Raw genomic sequence first — 17334 nt, forward strand, 5'->3', positions numbered from 1 at the left:
CTTTTTCTCCCATCGAGCTGCCGGCAGTCATCCATCGTCACGACCTGCACAGCGTCGAGTGGCCGTCCAGACAAGTGACGAGCCACCGAAGGATCAGACTTCATGAAACTGACGGTTCCATCTAAAGCCACTGCGGCAAATGACATAGAATCATGTGGAGAATTCATTCTCCAGTGTCTGGTCGCGTCCTATTGGACATTGAGCTTCTTCCTGAATCTGGCCGAATGTTTTTATTAGAGTCCGACAGACATATCGGCCCATATGAGTCGGTATCGGTATCAGCGCTTATGTTTACTGCTATGAAACCTTTTATGTAAAGAATTAACAATGCAAAAAGATGTATGTTTTAATGCATTTATGTTTACATTTTACGTGAAATGAGTGATGTTCATTTTTGCAATTCTTATAGTTCTATACGTTTGGATGAATATGTGTTTTATTTTTATTTCTAGTTATTTATGATAACGTTTATGGTATAACTAAAAATATCAAGCCTCAGTTACATTTCTTTGTCATAAAGGTTTGATAATGACATCTTAGGAATCATTAGCAGATAAATATTTATATATGTATATAAATATACATATTTACTGTATTTATCGGCTGATGTATTGGTATAAGAAATTGTGAACTGCCTAATATTGATATCGGCATTTGCAGCCCCCAAAAATCCATATTGGTTGAGCTCTAGTTTTAATTGAATATTCAACATATTTAATTAATATTAATGTTAATATTCCATGTTAGGACGAGGAACCGTTGCTCGTGTCCCACGTGAAACCGATAATCAGTTTCTTAATCACTGTGTTTTCAATGAAACAGACGCTTTACTAATCTTTTCAGTTTCAACACATTAAAATGTTTTGCTCAACCCACTTTGACCAAAAAAATAAAAACTTGCACGAGTGGCAGGTTAAAAAGCTCCAGTGCTGAAGGAGGAGGAGGAGGAGGAGAGAGGAAGAAACGAAACATCCACCCACTCCACTGTCGACTTCACCCAGAGAGAGAGAGAGAGTGAGAGAGAGAAGGAGAGAGAGAGAGAGAGAGAGAGAGAGAGAGAGAGAGAGAGAGAGAGAGAAGGAGTGGGATGAAGAGGAGTGGGATGAAGAGGAGTGGGGGTGGAGAGATGAGAGGGCACAAGAAAGGGGGATTTAACACCTAAATTTAGCTGCAAAATTATGTCTCATGAACTCACACACACACACACACACACACACACACACACACACACACACACACACACACACACACACACACACACACACACACACACACACACACACACACACACACACACACACACACACACACACACACACACACACACACACACACCTGAGAGCCGGGGGCTGAATACAGAGAAGGATTTTCATAATTCAAAAACACCTCAGACGTCGATCTCATCCACATCAAACACCTGGTGTGGATGTTAGAGGAACCTCTGGAGTGACGGTCCGTCATCAAACCGACCGACGCGTTCATGTACTGGACACGTGGACACTTTCACTCACTAAAACATGCTTAAGACCCGTCGTTTTTTCATCTATTTGAAATTCCCTGTTGTGCTTCCACTGACAGTTCGTCTTCTGAGCTCAGACAGTTAAGCAAAGGAAGAGTTTTGGAAAGTACAAAGATTCAAATCCATTTGATCTGAGAGACTCTGAAGAACTCAAGAACACACACTGTGACACAAAGTGAGGAACGAAGTTTCTTGGCCAAATTTTGTCCCCTTAAGGCCTCCGTAGAATCAGACTTTAGGTTAAAGCTACACTGTGTCAATATTAAGAATAACTTATTAACATATATTGAATATAGTGTCCATAACTATGTGTTCATATGAGTTAAATATAGTTCCATGAGGTGGACCGACCTCTGTGTGAGTCTCCATGTTTCTACATCGTGTTGAATACGGTTGTTGAACTAAACGGTTCAGAACACGTCGCGTTCACGTTGAATTTTCAGACGCTGCCTGAAACAGGAAATGGAATCAGCGGTGTGCCGCCATAAAGTGTCCCCTGTCGGTCGCTCGGTTGGTTGCCATGTGCAACTTAACCACCAGATGGCGCCAGAAAATTACAAAAATGGTGACGTCAAAGAGACAAAAAGAATAAGATTTCCACAGTTATCATTTTAAGATGAACTGTCTGCAGACTCATGAATCAACACGCTGCGGTAATGAGGTTGTCGGTGTCTTAATAACCCGTCAGAGCAGATTGTGAGTGATCACATGAATGTGATGACACTGATATCGGTCTGGTTTTTTCAGATGTGGCCAATGAGAAGGAGATACGTAGGGAAGATACGACGAGCCGTGTTGATCCCTGAGGCAAAACTGGGTCACTCCAAAAAAAGAAAAAAGAAAGAAAAATAAATCTAAAAATAAACCCAGTAAAAGACGAGTAACACAGACGTTGCAGCTTCTCGGCATTATAATTTCATGCTATATTGGTGCTGTATATGATATTCCTCATTAGTTAAATTATATATATATATATATATATATAATGCCAATATCGTCAGGTTTCCAGACCAATCGCTTCATCACAGAGAAGGTTTCAGCTCTGAGATCAGATTTCTTCCCTTGTCACTTCCATATTACACGCTACAGCCCATATGGGAGAGAAATGCTTTTACACATCAATACACATAAACAACAACATAAAAACATGCAATTAACATGAAGGAGAGCTGCGTCTAAAACTGGACGCTTAACGTCACGGAACGTGATGAAGCCGCGATCGATAATCACAGATATGCTTCGTCATGAATACATCTGTGAAAACATCAAACCTGAACTCCTATAATTATGGACCTTACATTGTGTTTTCCCAATAGAACTCCAATGTTAGGAAAAGGCTGAACGTACTAAGCAGCGATCAATTATCACCAAATTTCTCTCAGAAATGCTTCGTCATAAACACTTACCTGTGAAAAAATCAAACCGAAACCCTATAAGTATGAGCGTTATCTTACAAAACTGTTAGAAAATGACTGAAGTTTGGTTGAAGGAAAAACTCTGAAACTAAAAAGTTTGGTCGGGACGAAAGAGAATTTTTTTTTTTTTTTTCTGAAAGTAAACAAGGACTGATGGAAGTCTGAAGATTGGCTGGTTGGTGTCAACAGAGAAAAAAACAGGCAAACATGGGAGCCTCCATATTTTATTCTCTCTATATCTGCTGTGTTTGATTTGCTGCGGTTATTTTTATTTCTGTACATCTCCTGTTACGGTGAAGGTTTGACTCCCGGAGTCGGGTTCAGGCGTCTGATGAGAACAGTCGCTGCAGAACCTGGAGTTTCACAGTGGAACTCATCCTCTCGGAGCACGAGGCCCAATTACAAGATGCAGATTCGTGCTAAATAATCCGGGCGGTCGCAGAATCGAAGCAGAGGTCCAACAGCTTTTTGGGTTCCGCAAAAAAAAAACACAAACCAAAATCTGAAAGGGTTCGATTCATCAGCGGCTCGTAGAATAACTCAAACACGTGTAAGTCTCGGCTCATTTTGGATTTCCGAAACGCGTTACTGTACCAACGTACGCAGACTAATCATCCCAGAACTCGTCTGATCGGAGGCGAATGACATGGACTGAAATCTTGGCCAAGTATTACACCATTGCGAATTTCAGTCACTTTCCAAAGCAAGCTATGACTTTTCAAGTAATAACCCAAAGTACACTTCAATATTTAGATTTCAGACTCTGAATTGCTGAGAGTGACGGACACACAGCTCAGGCCGTCAGCACGTCGGCTGTGTGCACAGCTTCCTGTCTGTACCTGTACTAACGTCTGGCTTTCCAGCAAATGATCCCTGCGGTGAATCTGAATTCTTGCTGCAGGGCTCAGCCCTTGTTGCTCGTTCACATGTAGCACAATGTAACTTGTGGCACGGAGCCATTTTGGCAAAGGAGAACCTCATGTTTGGAGACTGATGTGATGGTCTCAAAGCAAAGGTTAATGTTTTTTTATTTCCAGCCTCCCATAATGCCGAGTGTTTTCCCTCCACACCTGACACGCGTCCATTGTTCAGAGACAAACAGGCAAATTGCTCCTCGCTCCATCTGTCACTTCCTGCTCTTGGTTGTTGGGAGACCTGCCGCTGACGAGGACGCTGTCGAGACCTGTGTGTGGTTTCTGCTGATATGAACCAGAGAGGATTTTATTTTTATTGCAGCGACAGGCTGAATTCTAGGTATTAAACATTCACCTCTTCAGCTGTTGTCTTAGTAGCGGAGCCTCTGAAACTACAGGCAGAAATGATGCTGAAAATATCCAGTGAAAGTATAAGAAATCTGAATGTTCTTATTTCTGCTGCAGGAACTAATCATCAAAGAAAATCATGATAAAGGCTTTTTCCAAAACTAAGTATGGGACCATACACTGTAAATAAAGATGGACGACATGGCGGCTCCCAAAAGTGAAGTCAAATCATCTGGATCGCCCCCTGGTGGCTGGCGGCAGTATAGGTCAGAAACCCCCGCCTCCTCCATGTTAGTGGATGAACCAAACTAGGAAATACATGTTTCCAAAGATGGTTTCTGTCATTTCAGGTAGATCTTTTCATACTGATGTATGTTCCAGTGTCCATGTGTCTGATGCGTTTGGTTTTGATTAGTTATTTTATGCTATAAAAACTAGAGCGTCGATATATATCGGCCAGTATGAGTCATTCACAGACACATCGGTATCAGTGCGTATGTTCTCCGATATGAAATCTTTTGTTGTAGAGAATAAACAGTGCAGATTAAATTTAACGTAAACCAAATTATGTTTATTTTCTGGATTTAAGTTCTATATATTTGGTTGTATTTGTGTTTACTTTTCATTTGTAGTTATTTATAATAAAGTTTATGGTTTAACTAAAAATTTAAAGCCTCATTTACATTTCTTTGTCATAAAGGTTTGTCGTCATAAGGACATTTGAGGAGTCATTGACAAATTAAAAAAATATCGGCCTTGTACTCGCTCATATCGATATCGGCCCCCAAAAACCCATATCGGTCGGGCTCTAATAAAAACAGGCTGTGACGATACAGACATGAAGTAGAATCTGCACCTGAGTCGATCTGAACAAGGTGGGCTGAGGTTGGTTCCAGTCAAAGTGTGGTGCAGTTCATGTGGAGTCAAGAAAAAACAAAACACTGACACCTGTGAAAAAATCTAACTCATATTTCTATAATTATGAATGTTATCTTACATTAAGTGTTTTCCTCTCCATAGAACTCCATTATAAGGAAAAGGCTTAATATGACTTAAGCAGCGATCAATAATCACCAAATTTCAGATATATCTTGTCATAAACACTCACACTTGTGAAAAAAATCTAAACCGAAAACCTATAAGTATGAACGTTATCTTACAGAACTGTTACAAAATGACTGAAGTTTATGTGGAGTAAAAACAAAAAACTATTTATTCCCAGAAACATTTTTAGAAAATGTGGAAACTAAAATCATATATTATTGGAGCCCAATTTTGCCTCCTATCAGAAAAGCAAATTGGAAAAAACAACAGTTTTCTCTTCGCCCTTAAGTCTTTTCATCTTTTCACGCTCCACTGAATGATCCGGGTCTCCGCTCTAATTGTCGCCAAGTCAAATTGCCAATCTTATTATTAAAACCCGCACGATGGTTAAACGGCTGCACAAAAATATTAGACCAAAGTTTTACCCGAATGGAATAAGGAACGAAGCAAAACTGAAACTAAAAAAAGAATCAATTTTTTAACTGCAGACTCCAGGTGAGATCGCCTCAAATAAATCACAGGTAAGAAGATTCACTTGACTGTAGAACAACACACAGGAATCTTCTGCCTTCACACACTGAACATTCACGATCTCCCGGCGCCGCGAGATGCACGAGATAAAAGCCGCCAACAAATGTCGTTAATAAGTTATGTGAATAAAAAAATAAATAAAACTGTGTATTGTCGGCTCAGTTTGATACGCTCGTGTTCCTCTCTGTGTTTTCAGAGTGACCTTCTCCCTCCGCTCGCTGCATAACGCTTGTTTGATGCTGTTTGAAGTCTCGCTGCTGCCGTTTCTGCTGAGTGATTAGAAAGATTGTTTGATGAAAGGATATAAATATATATATATATAAATATATATATAAATATATATATAAATATATATATATATATATATATATATATGGGAGGGGGAGAGAAAAATAACACTCACACACGTGCATTTATTACTGTTCACGTCCATATATGCTCACGCTCGCCCTCTCTCACTCTCTCTCCATGTTTGTGTCCGATCAAAGGAAGTTTAAAAAAAATTTAATCTCACAAAAACTCTAACTCTCTCTGAAAAGCCTCCCGGAGTCTTTGAAGAACATGAGGTATACAACAAACTATAGTATCAAAACAAACTCAGCTCAGAGATAATTACAATGTTGCACTGATGAAGTCAAATGAGAAGCAACACAACAACACACTGGAACAAACACACACCGGAAAGAACACATACTGGAAATAACTCACACTGGAAAGAACACACACTGGAACGAATACACACTGGAACAAACACACTGGAACAAACACACAGGAACAAACACACACTGGAACGAACACACCGGAACAAACACACTGGAACAAACACACACTGGAACAAACACACTGGAACAAACACACACTGGAATGAACACACTGGAACAAACACACTGGAACAAACACACACTGGAACAGACACACACTGGAACAAACACACTGGAACAAACACACACTGGAACGAACACACTGGAACAAACACACTGGAACAAACACACACTGGAACGAACACACTGGAACAAACACACACTGGAACGAACACACTGGAACAAACACACACTGGAACAAACACACTGGAACAAACACACACTGGAATGAACACACTGGAACAAACACACACTGGAACAGACACACACTGGAACAAACACACTGGAACAAACACACACTGGAACGAACACACTGGAACAAACACACTGGAACGAACACACTGGAACAAACACACACTGGAACGAACACACTGGAACAAACACACTGGAACAAACACACTGGAACAAACACACACTGGAACAGACACAAACTGGAACAGACACAAACTGGCACAAACACACACTGGAATTGGGGGTGTGGTCTGACTGAGAGCTCGTCCACCATTGAACGCATCAACTGTCAATCAGGCCATATCCCAGGCGACAAATCTAAATGAGACGAGTATTTACAAAATGAACATCACGTATTGAAGAAGACTCGAAACTAGAGATTGACACATACACTCCTCAGGAAAAGGTTTTCTCATAAGACTTCTACGGAAACAACCAGTGGAGTCGCCCTCTGCTGGAGATTCAGGAGAACACAGGCTACAGACACTTCAGCATTAGCTTCACTTTACGGACCTGGTGACTATATGTCCATCTTGGTGTCCTGGGTAAGATTATGACATGGACAAACATTTGCAATGTGCAAAGTTAAAGGGACCTTTGACTCTGTACAGACAAGACATTTTGGGGGCGTGTGTTTAACTTGATTGACAAGTCTGTTGGCTGAATCACACCAGGTCACTTCAGTGAGCGAAATCCAATCATCTCTTCAGTAAACTACAATATGAGAAACAGCAACGACATAACGAGTGAACTAAACATTCGTCTCAGTCATGTGACCTAGACGACTGAATGTGATTCTCTTGTCTGACGAAACCAAAAGTGATTTGACGGGCGTACTGAATTGATACATTAAACTCGGATCAACATTCACAAATATCTGTCACTCACAAGTTTCGGCAGCTTATTCCTACATGTCGTAAACACACGATAACACACCAAACAGGTTTGTACACACGGACACGCCTTCAAAGTAAAACATGAACATATACACAGAGATTTCAATATTATCTCTATTCACTTTATCTTAAGACAATGAGTGTGTTTCCTGTAAACACACACACACACACACACACACACACACACACACACACACACTCACCACCGATGCAGAGGCTGAAGCGGCACAGTTCGTCACACAGGGTGTCCGGGCTCTCCAGCTCCCCTGGTCCTCCTCCTCCTCCTCCTCCTCTCCCTCCTCCTCCCCCCTCTCTCCTCTTCTTCCTCGGTGACATCCTCTTCACCATCTTCATCACTCGTTCCACTTTGTCCATCCCGACTCGACGAGGTTCACCTGAGGGGCTGCACCTGGACCGTCTGTCTCTTCTTCTTCTCCTTTTCCACGTCTTTGTGTGCGAACTTTCGTCGCTCTGCACTTTTCCTCTCTCTCTGCTCTCGTCTTGCTTTCCCCTCCTCTTCCTCCTCCTCTCGTTGGTCTGGTCTTCTTCTGCACCTCTGCCCGATGCAGCACTAAAGCGATAGGGTTTAGTCGCGCACAGGTGAGTCGTTATCTTTCTTCTTCCCTCTTTTCTGTTTCCTCCCTCGTCCTTAGTTCAAGGAAAATCCAACGAACGAAGCGAAGTGAGACACCGAGGGAAAACTGAGGAGAGGGAGAGGCAGCGCACTTACTCTCCCCCTCCTCTCTTGCTCGATCCCCCCTCCCTCTCTCTCTCTCTCTCTGGGTGTGTGTGTGTGTTTGTACCCCAGCCCACCTCCCCCACATCCAGCCTTCAAAACTCTCAGCCCGGTGCTTCCAGAGAAAAGGCAACAGTTTGGTTTTTTTAAGATGCGTGATGCTCTCTGCAGTGGTACGCTTCATTATCTCCGACACACACACACACGCACACAAACACGCACACGCGCACACACACACACACACACACACACACACGCGCACACACACACACACACGCACACACACACACACACACACACACACATGTCATTGTGTCACTAGAACAGACACACACACATTGTTTGTCTCTCCCCACTGCAGCTCCTTCAACTTTAATGACTTTAAATCAATCCGTGTCTCCTCCTCCTCCTGCCCTCCTACATGTCATCCTTCCTCTCCTCCTCCTTCCTTCCCTCCTCTTTCTCTCCGTATTGCATCCTTCATATTTCATTCTATCTATCCGGGTCCTTTGATATCACCCTTCTTCAACACTTCCTTCTTTGATTCAATCTTCCATCCGTCATCCCTCCCTCTCCACCTGTCTCCTTGACCCTAATGCAATCTATTCCCTCCTTCACCTCCCTGAACACCTACGTCTCATCCAACCCTCCTTCTCTCTCTCTCTCTCTCTCTCTCTCAACGCCTCCATCCTCCTCCTCTCTGTCCATCTTCCTTCCATCTCTCTCCCTTCTGCCCGTTCTCATCTGCTCCTTAATCTCCATTCCGTGTCTCTCCATAATGAGCTCATCCTGTCTTCTGGAGGAGGATCTCTACAAAACAACACCCACATAAAGAAACTTGTTTAATCACCCCTGTGGGAGACTGGAAATCAACCCTAAACTTAACCATCACAACTACCTGCCTAATTCAGGCCAAAACAGACGTCTAACCGCGAGCGTAACCTGCGAATTTATTCGCCCGTTCTTCCTTCCACTTTCTCTGACGAACCTCTGAACAGAAACAGAAACATGAAGTGATGAATGTAAAGAGTCAGACAGGAATGCCAATAGGAAAGCAAGACAACGCAGGTTGTGCTAACTGGGGCTAAAGCTAGCGTCCAACTTCCCTTGCTCACTTCCTGTCAAGTCCTCTCCTTATTCACCCGGTCACGATACAACTAGCAACTCGTGTCAACAAGCTCGGGCTGCCCACACAGATACAAGTGCTGTATCCTCCATTTCTGAGACGACGTCAGAACGTCTGACCACAGTGACGGAGGGAGGATCTCAGCGCTAACTGGCTTTTCGCGACGCCACGCCACACGAGTTACTTCAAATGTTCCTCCCCGGAGTTCTTCCTACCAGCCCCCTGGACAACACTGCAGGACGACCTCCGGAAGGCAGCTCACAAACCAACGGGTGAGGTCACGATGGGTTGCCACTTCGTTCACAGCGAGCGAGTGGTCGTGTCGATGACTTTCAGCGGCGGGATTATCGTCATGTCTCTGCCTCCGGCATGTTCTACAAAGACGCCGCGGAACGTTCCAGAGATTTTCCTGCTGCTGTGAACGCGTTTGATAATCTCGGAATTAGAACGTCAAACTTCGGAGAACGTCCGGGCGCAATTTTGCAGACAAGTCTGAAAACTCAGGTTCAACAAGTATAGAAAATGAAACTGATGAATCTCACACAAACATTCATGATCGCCTGTTGCCGCTGCAGTCGTTTTCAAAGTGACCTTCTTCTCCCGCCTGCAGGATAACGACTGTTTGATGCTGCTTGAATTCTGCTGAGTCATTGGCAGAGAATGTTCGGACGCAATCGTGGGAACACTCCGAACGCAGTTACTGCAGGTACAGAAACTAGATTGATCGATCTCAACAGAGACGAGTTGTTGTTTGGTTTGAGTTGGACAATATTCGTCCACACTCTCGCCTGACAACTTCTCAACTTTCAGGGCTGTAGAAAGTGAAGCTTAAAAGTGAGTGAGCTGAAAAAGGAGGTCAGAGGTCCTGAGCAGTGAGCGAAACTGTCCTCAGCTCAGAGAAGAACAACTTTCAAAGTATTAAAGACTCTGCAGGAGTCACACAGACAGAAATAGAAATAGACTCCAGTCAGAATATCTGGAGTCGTCAGCGGATTCCAGCGACTAAAACCAGTTGTTTCTTCCTGGTGACAGCAGCAGTGCATTAGGGGCGAATGAAACTACAGCACCAAGAAAATTCATTCTGGATCTCATGCACTTGCTCAGTTGTTCATTTTGAAACTGATGATGTGAGTGAATATATTGATGGAGATGTTCTCACTGGATTCACCTCTGTACAGGTGAGTCGTGAAAGACGACGGTCATGTGACAGACGCAGGTTTAATGGCTGAATTTTGGTAAGAAATGCTGTATTACATATATAACACAGCATTTGTTTTCTAAAACACAGTTTATAGTTGAGGTCCTTTACTTCAAATTTTCTTCATAACTGTATATACAATAAAATTCCACCTCAGATCTGACAAGTGAACCTTGGGTACAATCCAGAAAAGTATTTTTTTAATGATCATTCCTTTGCGAAAGGTAATCATTTAGATTTTCATGAAATAAAAACTAATTAAAAAACCTTGTTAAATACACAATTGAGATTTTCTATTTTCCTGTAGTCACTGGTTGGTCGTCTGCCTTTTTGTTGTCTTGTTGACTCATGTTGGAGTAGCTACTAGCTAACGTTAGCTAATGCTACGTGCTAACCAGAGCCATGTAGAAAGAGAGTTGCCACCAGAGTGTAGCTGAAATGTTAACTAGGCACGTGCGGTGATGTTTATGTCGCAACTATTTCACTGTGCAGCTCCGGCACCGGAGTCTGCGTTGTGATCGGCCCCGGTAGAGGAACCGGTACCTGACTGGAACCGGATACCGGTTTTCCTACAAGTGACGTTAACAGAGAGAGAAACGAAATGTCTGTGATTCTATCCTCAATTAATGAGTCACTACAATGAATAATCAACACATTAATTTACATATTCAAGTTGATCCTCACAAGGAGACAAAATCCACCACACACACACGACACACACACACCGACACACACACACCGACACAAACCGACACACACACACCGACACACCCACACACACACACGCTACAAACTTGGCTCGTCTTTCATTAATTTACTAAGAGGGTTTAAAGGGATGATGTTGTGATGCCAGGAGTGTTTTCACATTTTAATAACAAGATATATATTTATACACAGTTTGTTTGTGTGTCTGTGAGTGTGTATCACTGGTACTCTACATGAACCGGTTATGAAACAGTCTCACAAAGTGGGGGTGTGAATTAATCACATCTGATCAAATTCGAATAGCTCAAACTTTGCACACACACACACACACACACACACACACACACACACACACACACACACACACACACACACTTGTAAGTCCCTGGAGGACATGGAAATCAAAATGAAAGAGGAAAAAGTGTTTCAATACTGATTTTTGTCATGAATGTTCCAAATGTGAACAGGACACTTCAGTAGGTTGTGTCATGAACTGCAACAGTTAACCGATTAATCGCTTAGTGATCGACTAGTAAATTAATCGCCATCTATTTTGATAATTGATTAATCGGTTCAAGTAGTTTTTATTTTTTTAAAAATCAAAATGCTCTGATTTCAGCTTTTTCAATATGAATATGTTCTTTGGTGTGTGGACAAAACAAAACATCATCTTGAGGTTTTGGGAAACACGATCGACATTTTACGAACCAAACAACTAATCGATTAATCGAGAAAATAATCAAGAGATTAATCAATTATGAAAATAATAATCGTCAGTTGCAGCACTAGTTGCGTCATGAACTGTAAAACCAAAAAGAGGCCGTTTCTACAAAACATAGATAATGTTGCCTGTAGTTTCCTGTAATTATCACATTATCACATTATCAGTGATACAGATACACAGACGCTCAGAGAGAAACAGACTTAACACGGACACAGAGACATCGTGTGTCCATTGAAGCAGAGATTCATAAAAGTCAGGATCACAGTTTTTGGGACTCTTATTAAACAACAACAACAATCTAACAAAAAATGTAAAAAATCATACAAAACTCAAACGGTGACATGTTAAGGCGGCGCTCTCTAAACAGAACGTCTCTCCCACTGAGTCTTTTGAAAGCAGCTCCCCAATTTTATTTCTTAAAACACGTTTTCCAAACCGTGTGTTTCTTTGAACTGCCACTGCATGAAAAGCAAATATAAGGGAAACATTCAAAAGCATATTGGTGTTTGTGGAACTCGTCCCACCTCCGCGGGGCGCCTTCTGGTTACAGCTTTGAAACCCGACGTGTCATATTTCTCTCTGCATATTTTACCTATGCACTCGGGCGCGACACCCAGGGAACCAGGGCTCACGGTGTCGCGTTGGCAGGACCACGAGAAACGAGCTCCGTGACCCACTTCTGGTTCCACTCGGCTCCAAATTCACTCCAAACTTTTTTTCCCATTCAGACTCAAACTGTTTCACACATCGACGGGTCGTCCGGCCGAGTGAGTGAGAACGATGGCGAATTAGCGATGCCAACTGAGAGAAACCTCAGATTAGAATATATAATATAAAGAGCTCGTCAGTATCCACGATGCAAAAGTCTAAGAAGCAGCAGTTTCTCTCGTATTTTAAAAGGAGAAGCAGAAGCTACTGACGAAAGTGCTGAGCAGCAGATTCTGTTAATCCTCAGAACCATTTACAGAAATAATGAAATACTAAAAAACCAAACACCAAGAAGGGAGAAGGGGATCGCGTTTTTATTTCACAACAGAGAAAATATCAAACACCCAAAACCCGCCGACCGATGCTGCTAACGCCCGTTAGCTTTGCGGGACGACGGCGATGATGGTGATCCATGTGGAACCAGAACCGCCGTTGGTCTGTAGTTGGTCGTCTGTGAAGACTCATGTTCCAGGATCTGTTTGCACATGTACAGTATTTGCAGGCAGCAAATTTGGGATTGTGTCACGGCTTTGAATCAGCCACTTGCAAATGTTTCCAACAAAAGCTATTTCCAGCCTCGACGACCTGGCAACGGCGTCGCCGAGGAATTACATTCGCGCTAAACCGCTTTCGCCCGGTACGTCGTGGCGGCAACATAATCCTTCGGCTGAGTTGTGTTCAAAGGCGACATGTTCCCTTTTCTTTTTTCAAATGAATGGAAGCTCTCGGGTAATTAATCACAGTCCAGTCACGACGGAGTTCCTCAATGTCTGCTATTATGGAGCCGTTGCTTATTAATCACAAAGTAGCAAAGTGGAGCCAGTTAGTTCAAGAGTGAAGAACCACAACGTTAATTACACCGTGTTTTATATATATTTAATATGTACAGTTAACCACTTCTGCAGCGAGCCGGACTATTTTACCTTTTTTCCATTTGTTATGCTAAGCTAAACTAAGCTAACCGGCTTCATATCATAAAGACGTGAGTGTGACATTAATCTTCTCATCTTACAAACATAACGTGTAAAAGTGTATTTTAACATTACCTTTAAATGTTCCTTTACTCTTGTGCAAATATTTCAAAACTAGAGAAAGTATTCCATGTCTAGTTTTCTACAAAACAAACAAAAAAAACTGGTAATAATTATAATTTGAGCTGCAACAGCGAATCAATTAGTAATCGATTACTTGACTAATTGATTAATCCGTTCAAGTAGTTTTTATGGGGGAAAAAGTCAAAAATTCTCTGACTTCAGCTTCTTACACGTGAATATTTTCTGATATCTCTGCGACAGTAAATTAAATATATTTGGTTTGTGGAAAAAAACAACATATCATCTAGTGATTAAAGAAACAAGATTTAATTTTTTTCCCAATTTTATGAACCAAACAACTAATCACTGAATCTAGAAAATAATCAACAGATTAATCGATTATGAAAATAATCGTTAGTTGCAGCCCTATTATTAATATGTCACCGAGCACGTAATCCTGTAGTCCAGAGTGAATACAGGTTGAATTTCCTAAACGGCTCTTTTTTGATTTGTTTTGGAAGAAAAAATGAAAAACAGCAAGTGATGCTGTAATAAATTTCCTAATCTCCTCAAAGGCCTAGTTACATAATTAATAAAACAAGGCTCTTTTGTCTCGTCCATCAAACTCTCCCACTCCCCGTCCTCGGCTTTTCTTTTCCTGCTCGCAGCCTTCGGTCGTCTCGTCAAGTAGGAACGTTCTGGATATGTGATGAATTATATTATGTAGTGTAAGAGAAGTGACGGAGAGACAGTCTGGCAGGTTTTTAAAAAGGAAAATCTTATTTTATCTGAGGCAGATTCAGACGCGATACAAAAAGAGAAAACAATCTGTTGTTCTGATAAGTGTCCAACAACAAAGTTGAGGTCTTGTCTCAGTGGATGTGACTGTTGAAGGACGGGTGATGCAGGGGTAGGCACAGGCCAATTCCTTTTTACAAACATTTTCAAACACGTTGGTTTTATTCGTTGAGGTTTTGAGACTTTCAGCGGAAACAACACCTGGACCAACATCTGTTTCGGGAGGAACCTCCCCTCTCAGATAATGGTTCAATGAAACCGATTTCACAAGAATAGTTTTGTTTCACATATTTTTCACTAATGAAACAAAATCATCTCCCTCCGCTAGTTTGAGAACAACGCAGTTACCAACGTCACCCGGAGTCCGTGAAATGAAGCTGATGCTGAAGTGTGTGAAGCCTGTCTTCTCTGTAGTGACCAGCAGAGGGCGACTCCTCCGGCTGTTTCCTTTTTTTGGGGGTATAATTGTCTTTAAATTGAAGAGGCTTGTTTGTACGAGTGATAAAAGTCTCTTCACTGGATAAAGGAGTTTGTTTGTTTTCAGTCTGCGGCTGATGGAAGACATTTTGGGAATATTATAATTTGAATATTAAATTATTAAGTTTAATAATGTGGCTTTGGTGACGGATGAACTGCTGGCATGATGTCAAAACGAGCATTCAGAAAATATTATCTTAAATATGTAATTCAAAAACAAGTGTAATTCAAATATTAAAAATAATAAGGGATGAAACATGAATGGGATTACCGAGGAGGGTTTGACAGCCCTATGTCAGACCAGCTGATCTACAGAACAATCTATTAAAGATTGTTTTGTGCGGCTTCATGGGGAAAGTTCTACTCACAAAAATGCGCATAACAGAATCAGATCTCTTCACTGCGGAGAATCGCCTGTGCCAGAAAATCAGCAGAGTCAGCGGCAGGTTGCGTGTTTACATTACTGCAGATTTGATTTGATATTAGTTTTCCAAAATCCGTCTGTCCCACTGTTCTGTAAAAACGCCCATGTTCCGACCTTGGGCGAACATTAGGTTCCGACCTTGGGCGTCTTCTGTGAGTTTTCCAAAGTTTGAAAAATTGGTTCAATGAAACTAGTTTCACACCGACTCCAGGGGGAAATACAGACGTGGAAGACGTCGCTGCTGCAGGAGGGAATGTGACAGAGACTTCGTCAGAGCCGCGGCGACTCCACCTCTGCACTGCATCGCAGGGAAAATAAAACATTAGACGATTCGTCACATGCACGTGTTTTACAAGGAGAGGAACAGCAGCGAGGGAAAGGTGCAAATGAAAAAGTAGAGGAACGGTGGAGCGAGGGAGGAAAAGAAGTGGAGCGAGGGGGAGCGAGAGAACGGGGAGGAGGAGAAATTATAGCTGAGAACTGCAGAGCAAACACTTTCTCTCCACACCGGCTTCTCTTAATTCTTCTGGGTTACACACACACACACACACACACACACACACACACACACACACACACACACACACACACACACACACACACACACACACACACACACACACACACACACACACACACACACACACACACACACACACACACACACACACACACACACACACACACACACACACACCGAGGAGGACGTACAAACCAGACCGTGTTCCAGAAAATTCCAACGGGTTCTTCCCGCGGTTTTGATGGAGGAACTTTGAGGACAATTTGTCGCAGCGGGAGACGGTGAAGTCTACAGCGGAGCGAGGGATTAAAAAAAGAAGAGGGAGGGAGAGAAATTAATATGTAGGGGAATGAAAAGGAGTCGGTCTCGGGGGAAACACATCCTCGAAAAAATGATGTCATTCTGTTTCACCTGGTCTGGTTCAGGATTTGAGGTTTTTGTCTTTGTGACGATGTGTGAAGACGAAAACCTCAGAGGAAGAAGATCCTTTAAAAAACACAAGATGTCTAACACCTCGGGGAAATACAAAACACATTTCCTCTGGAAACAGCTTTTTCACGTTTGGTTGATGTTCCATGAATTGAGTTTATTGGGCTTTTTAATACGACAACAGCCCACAAACAAAAACAGTGTTTGATTTATGGGATTAAGACGAGTGACGGCGGCAACAACAGCTGGAAAATACAGATTCAAAACACCAGAACTAAAAAGTCCAACTGGCAAATCACTTCTTTAACCAGACCGCGATTTACCACAGTTCTGCTGCTAATCTGCAACGAGTCGGCGAACAGACACGACGCAAGGGTTTACCTGCATCGTTCCCCCAGACCACCTCTGTGTGTGTGTGTGTGTGTGTGTGTGTGTGTGTGTGTGTGTGTGTGTGTGTGTGTGTGTGTGTGTGTGTGTGTGTGTGTGTGTGTGTGTGTGTGTGTGATATCTGCTGGCCTTGGAGGAGGCGACAGACTTTCTAATTAACTCCATGCTGGGTTGTATCTGGGCTAATTAATTAACACAAAGACCTAAGGACTTTGATTGTGTGTATGTTTGTGTGTGTGTGTGTGTCCTTGTGTATGTGAGTTAAGGCATTTTTTTAGCAGCCTGAAATTGTTTGTGTGTTGGAGGGATA

General features: G+C 42.4%; 1 protein-coding gene across 6 annotated transcripts in view; it reads right to left on the reverse strand.

Annotated features, from left to right (window-relative positions):
- Positions 1 to 17334, reverse strand: part of grip2b (glutamate receptor interacting protein 2b) — a 160817-nt gene that overhangs the window by 95795 nt on the left and 47688 nt on the right. For 2 of the 6 annotated variants that reach the window (XM_047332704.1, XM_047332703.1), the window contains exon 1: positions 7962 to 8491. The exons of 2 other annotated variants lie outside the window; for them this stretch is intronic. In XM_047332704.1, the coding sequence (XP_047188660.1) occupies positions 7962 to 8133 (172 nt within the window). In that variant the 5' untranslated portion in view covers positions 8134 to 8491. Of the gene's footprint in view, positions 1 to 7961; positions 8492 to 17334 lie in introns of those variants that run through there. 2 more of the 6 variants (XM_047332705.1, XM_035632353.2) reach the window with 1 other exon arrangement.

Source organism: Scophthalmus maximus, chromosome 6 (assembly GCF_022379125.1).
Source record: "Scophthalmus maximus strain ysfricsl-2021 chromosome 6, ASM2237912v1, whole genome shotgun sequence".
Taxonomy (NCBI): domain Eukaryota; kingdom Metazoa; phylum Chordata; class Actinopteri; order Pleuronectiformes; family Scophthalmidae; genus Scophthalmus; species Scophthalmus maximus.